Consider the following 17,843-nt stretch of genomic DNA (forward strand, 5'->3'; position numbering starts at 1 on the left):
CAAATTCCCTGCCTTCTCCTGCTTCTGGAACTCTTGCTTCCCTCTCACAGCATGGATCACTGTACTATAAAACATTAGTGACAACACTAATGAGGACACAAACCACTAGTCAATTATGAATCTTCTTCCTCATTAGACCATCCAGGCCATCTCTGAAATTCCTGTATTCAGCCCAAGCCTGGGATGGAGGGAGCACACTGGAAATAGTTACCAATAATGATTTAAATGCCTGCTGGCTAGAAGACACAGTGATACTGCTTGCTGTGACCAGTGTCTGAAAGTCCATTTTCAAACCTGACCCTCAAAGATTGTACAAAAGTGAGAAACTCCTCCATGTGGGCTCTTAGCAACCACTGCCTCCCACAGCAGCCTGGGTATGAAATAGCCTTGACCTCTCTGGATTACAGTAAGTTATACTGTGTTTTTAATAACTTTCATGAAATGCAACACTTTGTTACTGTTAATACTCACTCCATTGTTTTCAGCCCTATTTCAATATGTGATCCAAGGAAGGGAGGCACCAGGGTCCCAGGCAGGAACTGGTCTATAAAAAAAAGCCCCAGCACACCTGCTGTCTACAAATCAGATTAACCTAATTCTTCAGAACTACAAAATTCATTATTTAGTTGAAAAGTTGTGATTTTTAAAAAGTGATTAAACACCACCATTAGGCCAAAGAATGTCAGAAGGTGAAGGATACTGAAGTGTAACTGTTTCTTCTTTCTCTTCTTGTATTTTCTGAAGTGCATTTAATGAGAACACATTACTTCTATAACCCCAAACCTTTCATTTTATTTTTAAGAACACAAAAAAGCTACCTCACATTTTTTAAATGAACTTGGTGTCTTTTAAGGACACTTCTCTTGAGAACATCCCTCTCCTATGTCAACCTGAGAAGCTGGCTGGCTGGGCTTACAAACCTGCATCTACACAGCAAGCCTTCCTTCTACGACAGCTGCAAAACTGGAAGCCACAAGCAGTAGGTGGTGACAGAAATAACAGTAATGTTATCAGCAGGAAAACGACAATCTCGCCCCCTAGTGACAAACTCAGGAGGTAAGAGAAAAAGCAAACGTTCCTAAAAGACACACCCACCATGAAGAACATGCTCTCTGCCCTACCTGGGCTAATAAGAACATAAACTACTAATAAATCAAAATAATTTATTTAGGGGAAAAAACGTGTCATAAGGTCCTTGCTTACAGATTTCTGGCTGAAGTTGCCTTGGGAATAATCTGCTCACTTAGCATGATGAACGCTGCCAAGTGAGCAGACTGGGGATGCTAATTTGTAACTAAGAAAGTCTTCTCCAGAGGAAGCCAGCCTTATCCTTCATTCACTTTAGCAGCCCCGAAGCATAGCAACCTTTAACCTTTGCGTTGCACATACCTCCTGACCTCCATGAATTTAAATTATTTAAAGATCTTATCCTAAAGGCAAAAGGAAGCTCACATCAACGATGATGCAAGTCAGAGAGAGGGTGGCAGTTGTGACTGTTTAACTGTTCTTAGCTCCTTGAGCTCTCTGTTATGTAAATCAAGACACTTGATTTTCAAGTTCTCCTCATTGAGGCAGTAGCAGTAATAATAATAATAATGTCTGATTATTATTATTCCTGCAGCTTCTAATTTCTCCAACTTCCTGCAATTTTTTTTTTCCCTCCACAAATGTCTATGGCTGTCAAACTTGCTCCTATTTTTCAAAGGGCTATAGGAGTTTGAGAGCAAAGACTCCCTGAATTTGGGTGCCTTCACAGAACACACCCAGATAAAGGAATACTGACTGAAATGAACTTGGAGGCTACATCCCAGTGGGTGACACTCCGGGTCAATGGGTCTATGTAACCAGAGCTACTAGTATCAAGTACCAAGTCTTCCTGCTCCAGAAAGTTGACCTCCAAGGGCTGCATCAATTCTCAGAAACGGGGAGGTGACAGCCTCAAGTTATTTCTTGCCTCGGAGGATGGGCCACGCTACCCAAATGTTAAAGGATGGACACTTTTCTGCTGTTCCTTATGCAACTGCTGGGCCCGATTTTTTAGCACCTCGGCCTTGGCCTCATCCTTATCGACACCATCCCCTAACCTGTACATGCGGCTAGCATTGGCACAGGCCCAGACATGGCCCAGGTCGCAGGCTTTCATTGAGTACTGGCATGCCAGGTTCATGTCCTTGGAGATGCCAGGGGCACCCTGGAGGAACATGGCACTGAGGTTGAAACAGCTGGCAGCATAGTTGCCATCACAGGCCCTTGTGTAGTAGTCCCTGGCCTTCCCCAGGTCAGGCTGACCGTCCTCATTGACCTTTCCATCATGTGCCAGGAGACCAACATTGTGACATGCCTGCATGGACCTCTTTCCTGGCTTCTCACATGCGATCAAAAAGCAGTTAGAGGCAGCTTTCAGGTCCTGAGTCAGTCCACCTGGGAGAAAGGAAAGGGAAGAAAAAGTAAACCCAAGCCAGGGCAGAACCTGAATGTCTCAGACCAAAGTCAGGGAAGGCTTCCTTAATAAAATTTATATACTGTGAGAAAAACCCAAACCCATTATCGTTGAGTTAATTCTGAATTATAGCGATCCTATAGGACAGAGTTGAGCTACCCTATAGGGTTTCCAGGAAGCTCCTGGTGGATTCGACCTGCTGAACTTTTTGGTTAGTAGCCAAGCTCTAAACCACTGTTATCACCAGGGCTCCACTGTGAGATAAGGTAGCAGGAAAAGAAGGTGGCCTGGTATAGTGCACAGACTTTCCAGGCTTTTTTTGGCCATGGAATCTTTTGTTCAAATGACATCTTATGAGGAAGCACAAGTAAGTAAAGGAAATTAAAAATGGGAATGAAAACATCTACCTCACAGAGTTAAAATGAGCAGCTGGCACCTTAAAAGCAATTAATTAAATGTTCATTATTGAAATACATACCAAATGCCTATTATTGGCCAACTACTGTGTTAGGTCCTAGGGAACAGGCATTGTCCCTGCCCTTATGGATCTTATGGTTTAATGAAACAGACATTAAACAACCACACAAGTAAATACATGACTGTAAGTACACAGGTATTCAAAGAAAAAGTACAGGGTACTATGAGAACTGTATCTGGCCCCAACTTAGAGTAGGAGGTGAGGTCAAGGAAAGCTTCCCTAAAGAAGTGACAGCTGAGCTCTGATCTAATGGAATAAATAAGGAAAAGTATGAGGTGGGGTTGTTCTAAGTAGTGGGATTAAGATACAAAGAAGAAAGGACCAATGTGGCTTCCTCCCCCTCACCCCCCCGCCACCGTCTGCTTTTGTCAGTTGTCATTTTAACTTAGTGAGACAGCGTAACACAGTGGTTAATGAAGCCTCCTGGATTCCGTAGTCAGTAAAGGCCAGGCAACTCCTGGACTACACCTGCGTTCCATCTGTAAAGCTTGTCTTTAAGTCGAATTTGTAAGGCAGAACAGTTAGGTATCTAACTGTTTGTATCTGATGTCAGTCAAATGTTTGTCTTAGTATACAGTGTACCTTTCTAGGCATTAAAAAAATTAAAGAACCACTTCCAGGTACACTAAAATATCTTTATAGTAATACATAATTATAATACAGTAATAATAATAATGTTTTGATGTGTGTTGCAAAGTAGCGCTGGTTTGTAATTATGAACCACCGTATGTACTTTGAATTTTTAATATAATAGGCCTTACAGGGGTTGGTTCGTAACTGCAGGTTGTACTTAAATCGAATGTTTGTAACCCGAGGGCTGCCTGTCATCCATTACTTATTGACTGTGTGACCTTAGGTAAGTTACTTAACCTCTGCGAGCCTCAGTTTTCCTTATCTGTAAAATAAGGATAATAGTATCTACCTTATATGTTGGAGGTTCAAATTGGTTAATTCCTACAAAGAGCCTGGCACATAATAAGTTCTTCGTAATTATTATAGCTATGTTTTTATGCCATAAAAACAAACAAACAAAAAACCAAAGCCCACTGCCACTGAGTCGATTCCAACTCACAGCAACCTAGAGGAGAGCAGAACTGCCCCACAGGGTTTCCAAGGAGCAACTGGTAGGTTTGAACTGCTAACCTATTGGTTAGCAGCCAAGCGCTTACCCACTGTGCCACCATGGCTTCTGTGTTTATTACTCCACTTACACTCAATGTAAGTATTGCTATACTTGAGTTTAAGTCCACAATCTTGTTTCTCATTTGTTTCAAATAGTTTTTATTCCTTTTTTCCCCTCTTTTGAATTGAATATTTCTAATATTCTATCTCTATAATTGGCTTTTTAGCTATGCTACTTCTTTTCTGAGTGGTTTATCTAGGGATTAAAATATGCACCCTTAATTAATCACAATCCATCATGAATTATAATACTACTCATATAATAGCCTTACAACAATATGTGTTCATTTTCCACATTCTCATCCTTTTGCTATTGCTGCCACATATTTTCTACATATTCTATAAGCCTCACAATGCATTGTTATTAATTTTTCTTTCAAGTCTTTTTTTAAAAAAATATTTATTTTTGGTAAAAATAGGCACAGCTCATACACCCATTCAACAATGTCTACATGTACAGTTCAAGGACACTGGTTACATTCTTCATGTTGTGTCACCATTCTTGCTCTCTCTCCCCATACTGTTCCACCACCACTGACTTGGATGCACTGCCCTATAAACTACTCATCTATTCTTTAATGTTGTCGATTTGATCTGACATTTATAAATAAATCTTTAAAAGAGTGCAAAGCTCAAGGAGAATATTCTTTACTAATTCGGCCAAACTGTTGTATAGTTTGAAGATGACTTCAGGAAATAGTTTAGGTTCAAGGTTTAAAAATTTTCTTGGAGCAACAGATTCAGGGGTTCCTCTAGCCTCAATGGGCTCAGTAAGTCTGGATTCTATGAGAAATCTGAAATTCTCTTTAAACAGACTCTTAACAACATTAAGAAATAAGGGGGGAAAAAGTCTGTATTTATCTACTATATACAAAATCCCTCACGCATCTGTCAGTTTGTGGTACTGTGGGGGCTTGTGTGTTGCTGTGATCCTGGAAGCTATGCCACCGGTATTCAAATACCAGCAGGGTCGCTCATGGCCAAAAGATTTCAGCTAAGCTTCCAGACTAAGACAAATTAGGAAGAAGGACCTAGTGCTCTACTTCTGAAAAGAATTAGCCAGTGAAAACGTTACTAATAGCAGCAGAACACTGTCTGATATGGCGCCGTAAAATGAGCCCCTCAGGCTGGAAGGCACTCAATATACGACTGGGGAAGAGCCACCTCCTCAAAGTAGAGTTGACCTTAAAGAAGTAGATGGAGTCAAACCTTCAGGACCTTCGTTTGCTGATGCAGCAAGACTCAAAATGAGAAGAGCGAGCTACAAATATCCATTAATAATGGGAACATGGAACGTACAAAGTATGAGTCTAGGAAAATTGGAAATCATCAAAAATGAAATGGAATGCGTAAAGAGTGATATCCTAGGCATTAGTGAGCTGAAATGGACTGGTATTGGTCATTGTGAATTGGACGATCCCATAGTCTACTATGCCGGGAATGACAACGTAAAGAGGAATGGCATTGCATTCATCATCAAAAACATTTCAAGATCTATCCTGAAGCACAATGCTGTCAGTGACAGGATAATATCCAGACACTGACAAGGAAGACCACTTAACATGACTATTACTCAAATTTATGCAACAACCACTAAGGCCAAAGATGATGAAATAACAGTCTGAAATTGACTGAACATGTGATCGGGATGCGCCGATAATTACTGCTGATTGGAATGCGTAAATTGGAAACAAAGGATCAATAGTTGGAAAATATGACCTTGGTGATAGAAACGATGTCGGAGGTCACATGATTGAATTTAGGAAGACCAACAACTTCTTCATTGCAAATACCTTTTTTCACCAGCATAAACGACGACTATATACATGGACTTTGCCAGATGGAATAGACAGGAAACAAATCGACTACATCTGTGGAAAGAGACGATGGAAAAGCTCAATATCATCACTCAGAACAAGGCCAGGGGCCTACTGCTGATCACACCATGCAAGTTCAAGTTGAAACTGAAGAAAATTGAAACAAGTCCACAAGAGACAAAGTATGACCTTGGGTGTATCCCACCTGAATTTAGAGACCATCTCAAGAATAGATTTGACCCACTGAATGCTAATGACTGAATGCCAGATGAGTTGTGGAATGACATCAAGGATATCATACATAAAGAAAGCAAGAGATCATTAAAAAGACAGGAGAGAAAGAAAAGGCCTAAACGGATGTCAGAAGAAACTCTGAAACCTGCTCCTGAATGCTAAGTAGCTAAAGCAAAAGAAAAAATGAAGTAAAAGAGCTGAACGGAAGATGTCAAAGGGCAGCTCGAGAAGACAAAGTATTATGATGACATCTGCAAAGACCTGGAGATAGAAAACCAAAAGGGAAGAACATACTCAGCATTTCTTAAGCTAAAAGAACTGAAGAAAATATTCAAGCCTCGAGTTGCAATAGTGAAGGATTCCACGAGGAAAATAAACAATGCAGGAAGCATCAAAAGAAGATGGAAGGAATACACAGAGTCACTGTACCAAAAAGAACTGGTTGACGTTCAACCATTTCAAGAAGTAACATATGATCAGGAACTGATGGTACTGAAGGAAGAAATCCAAGCTGCACTGAAGGCATTGTGAAAAATAAGGCTCTGGGAACTGACGGAATACCAATCAAGATATTTCAACAAATGGCTGCAGTGCTGGAAGTGCTCACTTGTCTATGCCAAGCAATTTGGAACACAGCTGCCTGGCCAACCAACTGGAAGAGATCCATATTTATGCCTATTCACAAGAAAGGTGATCCAACCCAATGTGGAAATTATTGAACAATATCACTGATATCACACGTAAACAAAATTCTGCTGAAGATCATTCAAAAGCAGCTGCAGCAGTATATCGACAGGGAACTGCCAGAAATTCAAGCCAGATTTTGAAGACGACATGGAACCAGGGATATCACTGCTGATGTCAGATGGATCCTGGCTGACTGCAGACAGAGCCAGGTAGATGTCTACCTGTGTTTTATTGACTATGCTAAGGCATTCGACTGTGTCCAAACCAAAAAAAACCAAACCCAGTGCCGTCAAGTCGATTCCAACTCCTAGTGACCCTATAGGACAGAGTAGAACCGCCCCATAGAGTTTCCATGGAGCGCCTGGTGGATTCAAACTGTTGACCCTTTGGTTAGCAGCCGTAGCACTTAACTACTATGCCACCAGAGTTTCCTTTCAACTGTGTAGATCATAACAAATTATGGATAACAATGCGGAGAACAGGAATTCCAGAACCCTTAATTGTGCTCATGATGAACCTGTACAGAGATCAAGAGGCAGTCATTCCAACAGAAGAAGGGGATACTGCATAGTTTAAAGTCAGGAAAGGTGTGTGGCAGGGTTGTATTTTTTCACTTACCTATTCAATCTGTATGCTGAGCAAATAACTCAAGAAGCTGGACTATATGAAGCAGAACGGGGCATCAGGATTGGAGGAAGACTCATTAACAACCTGGGTTATATGCAGATGACACAACCTTGCTTGCTGCAAGTGAAGATGACTTAAAGCACTTACTGGTGAAGATCAAAGACCACACCCTTCTATGAATTACACTTTAACATAGAGAAAAATTCTTACAACTGGACCAATAAGCAACATCATGGTAAACAAAGAAAAGATTGAGGATGTCAAGGATTTCATTCTACTTGGATTCACAATCAACACCCATGGAAGCAGCAGTCAAGAAATCAAAAGACACATTACACTGGGCAAGTTGGTTGCAAAAGACCTCTTTAAAGAGTTGAAAAGATGGGTTTTTGTGTGAGAGACTGACTTGATTTGTAAACTTTCACTTAACGCACAATAAAAATTATTAAAAAAAAAAAAAGTTGAAAAGCAAAGATGTCACCTTGAGGACTAAGGCGCACCTGACCCAAGCCATGGCATTTTCAATCACCTCATATGCATGCAAAAGCTGGACAATGAATAAGGACAACTGAAGAAGAGTTGATGCCTTTGAATTGTGTTGGCAAAGAATACTGAATATACCATGGGCTGCCAAAAGAACGAACAAATCTGTCCTGAAAAGAGTATAACCAAAATGCTCCTCAGAAGCAAGGACGGCGAGACTATGTCTCATATACTTAGGACATGTTATCAGGAGGGATCAATCCCTGGACAAGGACCTCATGCTTGGTAAAATAGAGGGTCAGCAAGAAAAAGGAAGACCCTTAACGAGGTGGACTGACACAGTGGCTACAACAATGGGCTCAAGCATGGCAACAATTTTGAGCGTGGCATAGGACCCGGCAGTTTTGCTCTGTTGTGATGGGGCTCCTATGAGTCGGAACCAACTCAAAGCACCTAACAACAACAATATACAAAACCAAACCAAACCCAAACCCACCGCCATCAAGTCAATTCCAACTTGCAGCTACCCTACAGGACAGAGTAGAACTGTTCCATATGGGGTTTCCAAGGAGTGCCTGGTAGATTCGAACTGCCAGCCTTTGGTTAGCAGACGAGCTCTTAACCACTGTGGCACCAGGGCTCCAGCCACTATACAGTGAAGAATTTAACCTTGTCCAAAAAGAGGTCTGGTTTCACCCTGAGCTTCCGGGAAGTAATCTCTAAGTCTTTAGAAGGTCATGCTTCAAAGGAGCGTTTCTGTTTGCCTCAGGGCCTTGGGTCACAGAGTAGTCTAACAATGTGATTTAGGGTGGAAACTTTGGTTTGCTCAACCTCTAACCTCCAGAGGGGCTGGAGACTGGTATCAGCAATGCTGGCAGTCAGCCGTGCCTATGTGATGGAATAAAAACTATGGACACCAAGACTTGGGTAAGCTTCTCTGGTTGGCAATACTCCATGCATATTGTTGCACACTATTAGCAAGAGTGTAGTACTGTCCATGATTCCACTGGAATGGATAACTGGAAGCTCCGTGCTTAGAATTTTCCTTGACTCTGCCCATGCTCTTCCCTTGGCTGATTTTAATCTGTATCCTTTCCCTGCAATAAACCATAATCATGAGTATAACAACTTTTAGTGAGTTCTATAAGACCTTCTGGAAACCCTGGTGGTATAGTGGTTAAAGCTGCTACCAAAGGTAGGCAGTTCGAATCCACCAGCCGCTCCTTAGAAACCCTATGGGGCAGTTCTACTCTGTCCTATAGGGTCGCTATGAATCGGAATCAACTCAATGGCAATGGGTTTTTTTTTCCTTTGGTTTTTGAGACCTTAAGTAGCCCTGGTGGCACGGTGGTTAAGTACTTGACTACTAAGCAAAAAGTCAGTGGTTTGAACACACCAACTGCTCTGCAGGAGAAAGATGTGGCAGTCTCTGCTTCTGTAAAGATTTACAGCCTTGGAAACCCCCTATGGGGGCAATTCTACTCTGTCCTATAGGGTTGCTATGAGTCAGAATCAACTCAATGGCAATGGGTTTGGTTTTGGTTTTTTATGAGCCCTTTAGCAAATTATTAAACTTCAGGATGGTCTTGTGAGCCACCGAACCTGCAATTGGTACGGGAAGTGAGGGCAGTCTGGAGGACTGTACCCAACTCTGCACCCACATATGTCTAGTACTCTTCATTCTTTGTGTTGATCCTAGTTTCTATCTGTTATAATTTTCCATTCGCCAAAACAACTTTAACATTTCTCGTAGTGTAAGTCCACTAGTGACTCATTTTCTCAGCTTTTGCTTATCTGAAAATGAATTTATTTCACCTTAATTTTTAAAAATATTGTAGTGGAGTAGAATTAAAGGTTGACAGTTTTTTCTTTCAGCATTTTGAAGATGTTATTCTTTTGTCTTCTGGCTTACAATGCTTCTGATGAGAAGTAAGAGGTAATTCTTACCATCGTTCACTGAATGCAATGTGTCTTTCTCGCTGGGTGTTTTTAAAATCTCGTCTATCTTTGGTTTTCATCAAACCGATATAATGTGCCTACATGTGATTGTCTTTGTTGATCCTGTTTGGGTTTGCTGAGTTTCACAGATATGCAAGGTGACATTTCTCACCAAATTTGGGAAATTTTTCAGCCATTATTTCATCAAATATTTTTTTCTGTCCCAGTAGCTCTCTCTTCTCCTTCTGAGACTCCAATACATATATGGTAGGCTGATGGATATTGTTTCATAGGTCACGGAGGCATTGTTCTTTTTTGAGGTGGGGAGGCTTTTTTTCTTTTTGTTTTAGTTTAAATAGAATCTATTGTCCTTTCTTCAATTGTACTGATCAGCCTGCCAATGGATTTTTATTTTAAATATTATGTTTTTCAATTCTAGAATTTCATTTCGTTCTTTTTGATAGCTTCAGTTTCTCTTCTGAGATTCCCCATCTGTTCACTCATTATGTCCATCTTTAATTTAAACCTATTTATAATAGCTGTTTTAAAGTCTTTACTAATTCCAAGATCTGTTATCGCTGGGTCTGTTTCTATTGACTGCTTTTTTCTCTCATGTTTAGTAATTTCTTATTTTATGCTGGACATTACAGATGATACTCTGTTCAGTCTGGATTTTGTTATATTCCTTTCAAAACTGTTGTGTTTTGCTCAGGCAGGTAGTTAATACACCAGCAAATCGGCCTGATCTTTTTGAAGCTTGTTTTTAAGTTTTGTTAGAGCAGATCTAGAATAGTCTTACTCCTAAGGCATGAGGTCTCAATTGAATCTGTAGTGTTCAGTAAGGTCTCTGTATTTTGGCTGGTTGGAAATCGAACCACTCAGCACTACGTGATTTCTAAAACCTTCTTTCAGTTTATGACTCCCTACTAGTTTTTCACTACCAGGTCTCTTAGTCTTACCCTAGGCATGTACAGCTCAACATGAGACTGGTAACTTAAGAGGACCCCTATATGGATTTCTGAAGGTCCTTCTATGTGCAGGTCCTCTCTCACTGGTATCCTGCCTCACAATCTCGAGCTGCCTCAGTGGCCCTAAGTCTGATCTCTGCCTCCTCAGTTCAGCAAGACTGCCAAGCATTGCTCAGTCGCCACCTCTTTATGCCTAGTCTGGGAAGTACCACCAGGCACAAAGCCAAAGTGATTGTGGGCAGGGCTCACCTCGTGTTACTTCCCTTTACTCAGGGATCACAGCCCTGTACTGCCTGTTATCCACTGCCTGAAAACTGTTTTTTCATGTATTTTATCCAATTTTATGGTTTATTGTCTTAAAAGTTCATTTTAACTGTCTGTTGAAAGAAGACTGGAGTCCTAAATGAATCTCATAACTATAATGCAAGCAGAAGAGGAGGGTGGTTTGGATAAGAATGGTGGCAGAAGACAGGAAAGAGGGGTCAGATTCCAGAGATAGACTGGCCATAAGCTACTAGGTAGAAAGAGATGCCAATTGCTAAAACTGAAGACACTGGGGGCATAATAAATCAGGGTAAGAATTAATAGGTCATCACCTTCATCAAGCTTTTACTGAGTACCTTTCTAAACCAGGGTTTTGCTGGGCATTGGGAATTACGGATGAATGAATCATACCATCCCAAAGGAGCTCCTGATTTAGTGAAAGGAAAAAAATACACAGCTGTCTATTAAAGATCATGAACCCTCTAGGTGGTACAAACAGTTAAGTGGTTGACTACTAGCTGAAAGTTTGGTGATTCAAACCGACCCAGGGGCACCTCAGAAGACGGCCTAGCAATCTGCTTCCGAAAGGTCATAGCCTTAAAAATCCTATGGAGCAGTTCCACTCAGCACAAATGTGGTCGCCGTGAGTCAGAATCAACTCGATGGCAACCAACAACAACAACATTAAAGATCATATTCCCCAGTTGTGGTGGCTTTAAAATATGTCCATAAATTCTTTGATATTCCTCCCTTCCAGGGGTGGAACTGAATTCCTCTCCCCTTACTGTGGGCTAGATTTAGTGACTCACTTCTAATAAACAGAATGTGATAAAAATGAAAAAAAGTGTGAGTTTTAAGGGTAGTCATAAAAGAGTACAGATTCCATCCTGCTCACTCTTGGAGCACTCACTCTAGGGGAACCCAGCTGACATGTCACAAGACACTCAAAAAGCCTATGGAGGAGCCATGTGGCAAAGAATTGAGGCCTTTGCTAATAGCCATGTGAGTAAGCCATCTTAGAACTGGGTCCTCCAGCCCTACTCAAGCCTTTGAATGACTGCAGCCCTGGCTAATGTCTGGAACCACTCAGCTAAGCTGCTCCCTAATTTCTGACCCACAGATACTGTGAGATAATAAATATTTGTTGGGGTAATTTGTTATATAACCAAAACCAAACCAAACCCGTTGCCGCTGAGTCGATTCTGACTCATAGCAACCCAATAATACACAGTGAGTAGTACAGAGTTTCCAATGAGTGCCTGGTGGAGGTGAACTGATAACCTTTTGGTTAGCAGCCGTAGCTCTTAACCACTACGCCTCCAAGGTTTCCAAAATTTCTTACAGAGCAATAAGTAACTAAAATACTACCCTAGTGATAGCTGCAATTAGGGCATGAGGAGAAGAGATATAAGTAAGTTAATAGTTATTGATCCTTTACTCTGTGCCAGGCACTGTGCTGCTCTGTTTACTTACATTATCCTATTTCATCCTCACCAACAGCCCTAGGAGGCAAGTACTATCTTCCCCATTTTACAGGTGATAAAACTAAGGCACAGAGTTAAAGTGACTACTTGCAAACAATATTCTCTCAAGACTGTCTAACTGGAAAGAAACTGTGCTCTTTCCCCCATCATTCTGCTGGATTCTTGTCTATAAATCTTCTTATACTGTGCTTCGCCAATGCCTGTAAGGACCCCTCTGTGAAGAGGGCTCAGCATGGGCCCCAGGATGGGACATCAGGAGTGGTGTCAACAACAAGCACCAAAAGAAAGCAGGATTCTCCTTACCTTTCCCAGTCACATAATAGGCCCCCAGTTTGTAGCAGCTGTCACTGTGCTGGTTCTCTTCACAGTTGAACTTCAACACTTTGGCAGCCTCATCAAAATTCTTCTGGATTCCTTCCAAATAGTCCACCAGACGATAGCAACCTGTAAAGAGAGGGCAAGAACTGTTCTTCATGTCTAGGGTTGCTGCTAGGTGGTGGAGAAGACCTAGGTGTGGCAACTTGACCTTACCACAAAGAACGTAGGAGGCGTTCAGACGCTTGTACAAACAGCACCATCTCCCCTTAGCCAGAGATTGAGCAATATAGGGACTGGAGAGACCTTGGCCCCTGCACTGGCTTCACCACTCACCAGGTCTACTGCATCCTGTCAGTCAGGCCCAAAGACCTACTAACTTCCAGGATTGAAACTTGCCAGCTTTGGAACTTTCCCTCAGGCTGTTCAACAGTAAAACACTGAAAATCAAAGGGGCCCCCAGGCTAGTCTTTATAGCAGCAAGAAGGGGCTGCTGAGATGACTGTACCTTACTACTCCACCAGGCTGAGAACCTGAAGCCCCAAGAGAGGTGGGGAGCAGCTACTAAAGAAGCTGGAAAAAGGCTCCTCTCCCAGCAGTCTCCCAGTCCCAGCGAGTCTCTCCCTTTAACATATCTCTGCTCTGTCCTCTGCTCTTCATACTCAATGACACTGCATATCAACTCTCATTCATTTTTATCCGACAGATATTTGCGTACCTATGTGTATGTATGTACCAGATACCATTTTAGATGCTGCGGATACGATCACTTGCCCTCTTAAAATTTATATTCTAGAGAAGGAAACAGAAAATAAAATAAGTAGATAAGTGAACGAGATGTTTTCAAACAGTACTAAATATTATGAGTGAAATAAAACGGGATGATGAGTTTGTTGTGCACGTTGAGGGAATGGCTAACACAGATTGGGTGATCAAAGAGGGCCTCATTGAGGACACGATGCCTGAGCTGACACCTGAATGAAGAGAAAGCGCTAGCTATTTAAAGACACTGAGGTGGGGAGGAGCAGAAAGCTCCTGGCACAGGGACTAGTAAATACAATGACCCAAAAGAGGAAATAAGTTTGGCGTGAATAAGGTATGATCATAGCTAAACTGAGGAGGAGAGGAGCAGAAAATGAGAAAAAGGCAAGTCACAGGGCCCTGGAGAACACATGCAAGAGTTGGGATTTTATTCCAAGTGCAATGGAAAACCACTGGAGGGTTTTAGGCAGAGCAATAATATAATGATTTGCATCTTTTAAAGGTTCCTTTGGTATACGTTTGTATATGTCTGGACAAGTATGGAAGAAGTTAATGTGTGGGGGAATACACTTTGGCACTAATAACAAATGTGCTATGTCTGTCATTTAAAATCTAATAAACATTTAATATGACAAAATTAAAATATTACTGTCTACAAGTAAAAAATAGATTATAAGGGAGTGAGGTTGGAAACACAGACCACTTAGAAAGCTATTTTAGTTATACAGGTGAGAAATTATGGTGACTTTCAAGGAAAATACTCTATCGGTAGCTATAGTAACTACAGCCTCCTGTCAGATTCTCCTTCTAAATGGCCCCAGCCAGTTCTTCTATCTCCACTTCCTTCCTCCATTGCTCTGTATATTCTCCACAGCACACTACCAGAAACTCTCTCCTCAAACAACATGTATGGCCTCCTGGCCTGCAGAATAAAACTAAACTCCTTACCCCAGCATTCAAGGCCTGACATATGTTGGCCCTAGGCCCCCCCTTCAAACTTAACTCTGACTATATCCTGTCGTCAGTGTTCCAAAAGGCAGCATTTTCTTCTCCCACTATCTCCATCTAACCAACACCTGCCTATCCCTCAGGAGCCCTGGTGGCGCAGTGGTCAAAAAAGGCTGGCAGTTCAAATCCACCAGCCGCTCCTTGGAAACCCTATGGGGCAGTTCTACTCTGTCCAACAGCGTCACTATGATGTCAGAATCCACCCGACAGCAACAGGCTTTGGTTTGGTTTGCCTGTGCCTCCAGGCTTCCCCCAGAAGTGTTCCCCCACCACTCTACTCCTCAGTAGCTGACTCCTCTGAATTCCTTCTACCCTTAGGAATATGGACTAGCCCTCAAAGAACAACCCTGGGTTCTTTTTAAGCCATCATATGGGTTTACGGCAGAGCAACTCTGTGTACTTGGTCAGCTTCAGGCAATTGCTATATCCTGTTCTGGAAACTAGACTGCAAGCTATTAGAAGGTAGGGCCAATACCATTATTTTTATAATTGTTATTATTTTAACAAAGTAGAAAGAAAACCACCCAAAGGCACTGGCTGCTGTGGGTGGCCTTCTCTGGGCCCACCATCCACCCATACACTCAAGCCACCTCAATGTTTACAGAACACACAGGGTAGATTCCTGCCTCAGGGCCTTTTCACTAGCTGTTATGTCTGGCTGGTATATATATGCACGGTTCACTTTCCTTCCTTCTCCAAGGCTCTGTTCAAATGATAACTTCTCAGTGATTGCCGGACCACGGAATTTAAAATTGCACTCCTGAGTTTCTGATCCTTCTCCTTCCAATCCCGTTCTTTTTCCCAATGCACTTATCACTTTCTAACCATTTCATTTATTTCCTCATGTTTATTGTCAGATTCCTCACAGCAGAATGGACTCTCAATAAGGACAGGAGATTTTATCTGTTCAGCGATGCATCCCCATCCCTTCTGCCCAAAATACCCCAAGCACATCTTCTCTTCCTCCCCCGCCTCCAGGGGAAGCATGCTCCCTCTGCGTACCCCGAAAGCCCTCATGGAACCCAACACTATCCCCTTCCCCCTCGCCCCAGGACCGTGGGCGTCCCACAGACCCGGTCCGGATGAGTCCTCTGCCCGACACGTGAGCCGTTCCAGACCCCCCTTCAGAGATCACTCACGTGGCTCCTCCAGCCCTTGCTCCTCCCCCACGAGTCCCCGCGTGTCCCCAGGCCGCGCCGGCGGCGCTCACCGTCTGGGTCCTTCTCATGGTAGCACTGATAGTTGCATTCCACCTCCAGGTTCTGCAGGAAAGACTTCACCTGCTCCTCGTCCTGGAAGTCCACCACGCCGGCCATGGCTGTTGCTTGCCCGGTAGCGGTCACCCAGGCGTCCCCTCCAGCCTGCCGCACTCCCGCCCCACGGTAACGTGAGCCAGCGAGGGGGCGGGGCTTGGGAAGGCCGTGTCGCGAGGTCTGCGCTTTGCCCGGGATCCTTGAGGCCGAGCGCAGGAGCCTGGGCTTCCCATCAGTCCTCGCGCTGTTAAAGTCTGGTCGTTACGTCTCTTCCTCTGCTAACCCCGTTACTAAAGGTGGTGGCCGTGTTTCCACAGCACCTTAAAGGTGCCTGCTTTGTGGCCGTAATGATTTCCTGCCTGCAGTCATTTATCCATTCATCCATCCATTCATTCACTAGTCCGGTAATCCCTAAACACCTGTTTGCCTAACCAGGTGCTTGATTCTAGGACTACAATAGCCAGGAAGTACGGTCCCTGCCTTCAAAGACCTTACAGTTTCGTAGAAATACATTCCATTCATTCATTCATTTATTCAGCAAACAATTCTGAGCACCTACTATGTGCCAGGCATAGCTGGACAAACCAATAATTATAAGTCTGTACAAGTGCCATGGGAAGTCTGGTCCATCCCTATATTCTTTCCAGGCCTACCCCGGCCCCCAGGGTGAATGACCTAAGGAAGGAACGGTTGTGGGAGATGATGACTGGACACAGTGTAGTAGAGGTTGTAGTGGTAATATACTGTTAACATAGCTAATGTTTAAATAGCATGGAACTTGATGCCAGACCCTATTCTTAGAATTTTATACAAATTAATTTTCACTGTGACACTATGGGGTAGGTGTTATTATCCCCATTCTCAGATGAGGAAACTGAGGTAGAGAGAGGTTAAGTAACTTGTCCCAGATCACAAGTAACTGATGGAGTTGGTATGCAATAAATAAATAAGTATATTATTATTATTTTTGTGTTTTAGGTGGAAGTTTACAGGGCAAATTAGTTTCCCATTCAATAGTTGGTACATGAAGTGTTTCCTGACCTTGGTTTCATTTTGGTATCAGTGTGTCAGCACTCTCCCCATTTCTGCGCTGGTTTCCCCATTTTCTTTTCTCGATTTTCTAACCCTTCCTGCCTTCTCATCTTTGTTTTTGGGCAGATCATGCTCTTTTAATCTTGTGTAATTGGTTGTTCTGAGGAGTACGTCCTTTTCAGGTGTTATTGTTTATCGTATGTGCTTGTCTGTTGTTTGGCTGGGAGGTGGTCTTCTGGAATGGCTTCCTTTCCAGATCAGAGGGGTGTCTTAGGACCATAATCTCAGGGATTCCTGTAGTCTCTGTCAGACCAGCAAGCCTGGTCTTTTCTGTGAATTTGATTTTTTGTTCTATAGTTTTCTCTAGCTCTGTTCAGAACCTTCTGTTGTGATCCCGATCAGAGCAGTTGGTAGTGGTGGCTGGGCACCATTTCATTCTTCTTTCCTCCAGGTCGTATAGGCTGTGGTTCATGCGGTCCATTAGTTGTTTGGAGTAATTGCTCCCTTGTGTCTTCGGTCTCTTTCACTGTGCCTCACTCCAGACAGAAAGAGATCAATAGTTGTATCTTAGATGGTCGTTTGTAAGCTCTTAAGACTCCAAATGCTACTCATCAAAGTAGGTTGCAGAACGTTGTCTTTACGTATTATGTTGTGCCAATTGACCTCGCTATCCACCGAGTCTATGGTCCTTTGTCTTCTAACCTAGGAACTTTATCCTACGAGGGTGTTTGGTTATGTATAAGATGTTTCCCTGACTATATCCCTTTGTTCCCCTAACTATACCCCTTCCCAGGCTAGAAGACAAAGGATCATAGACTTGGGGGACATCTACATCAATTGGCTCATATAGAACTGCACCTACAGTCATATG

At 42.7% G+C, this 17,843-nt stretch overlaps 1 protein-coding gene across 1 annotated transcript; it reads right to left on the reverse strand.

The window, feature by feature from the left end:
- Positions 1-1,149: 1,149 nt before the first annotated feature.
- On the reverse strand, positions 1,150-16,071 carry LOC100653561 (cytochrome c oxidase assembly factor 7). Its single transcript, XM_003411077.4, has 3 exons — positions 15,898-16,071; positions 12,906-13,046; positions 1,150-2,421 (listed from the first exon to the last, which is right to left on the reverse strand). Exons 1-3 carry the CDS (start codon positions 16,001-16,003, stop codon positions 1,973-1,975), a joined length of 696 nt encoding a protein of 231 aa, XP_003411125.1. The 5' UTR covers positions 16,004-16,071; the 3' UTR covers positions 1,150-1,972.
- Between the last annotated feature and the right edge of the window lie 1,772 nt (positions 16,072-17,843).

The sequence above is a fragment of the Loxodonta africana genome, chromosome 3, assembly GCF_030014295.1.
Source record: "Loxodonta africana isolate mLoxAfr1 chromosome 3, mLoxAfr1.hap2, whole genome shotgun sequence".
In the NCBI taxonomy this organism is placed as follows: Eukaryota; Metazoa; Chordata; class Mammalia; order Proboscidea; family Elephantidae; genus Loxodonta; species Loxodonta africana.

What these genes read in the sequence shown, in the direction of transcription:
- LOC100653561 (XM_003411077.4), bottom strand. Translation starts at nt 16,003, where the DNA reads ATGGCCGGCGTGGTGGACTTCCAGGACGAGGAGCAGGTGAAGTCTTTC. An exon ending in CCATGAGAAGGACCCAGACG is followed by an intron (nt 13,047 to 15,897) that starts GTGAGCGCCGCC and finishes CTCTCTTTACAG; the next exon opens with GTTGCTATCGTCTGGTGGAC. An exon ending in CTATTATGTGACTGGGAAAG is followed by an intron (nt 2,422 to 12,905) that starts GTAAGGAGAATC and finishes CCTTTCTCCCAG; the next exon opens with GTGGACTGACTCAGGACCTG.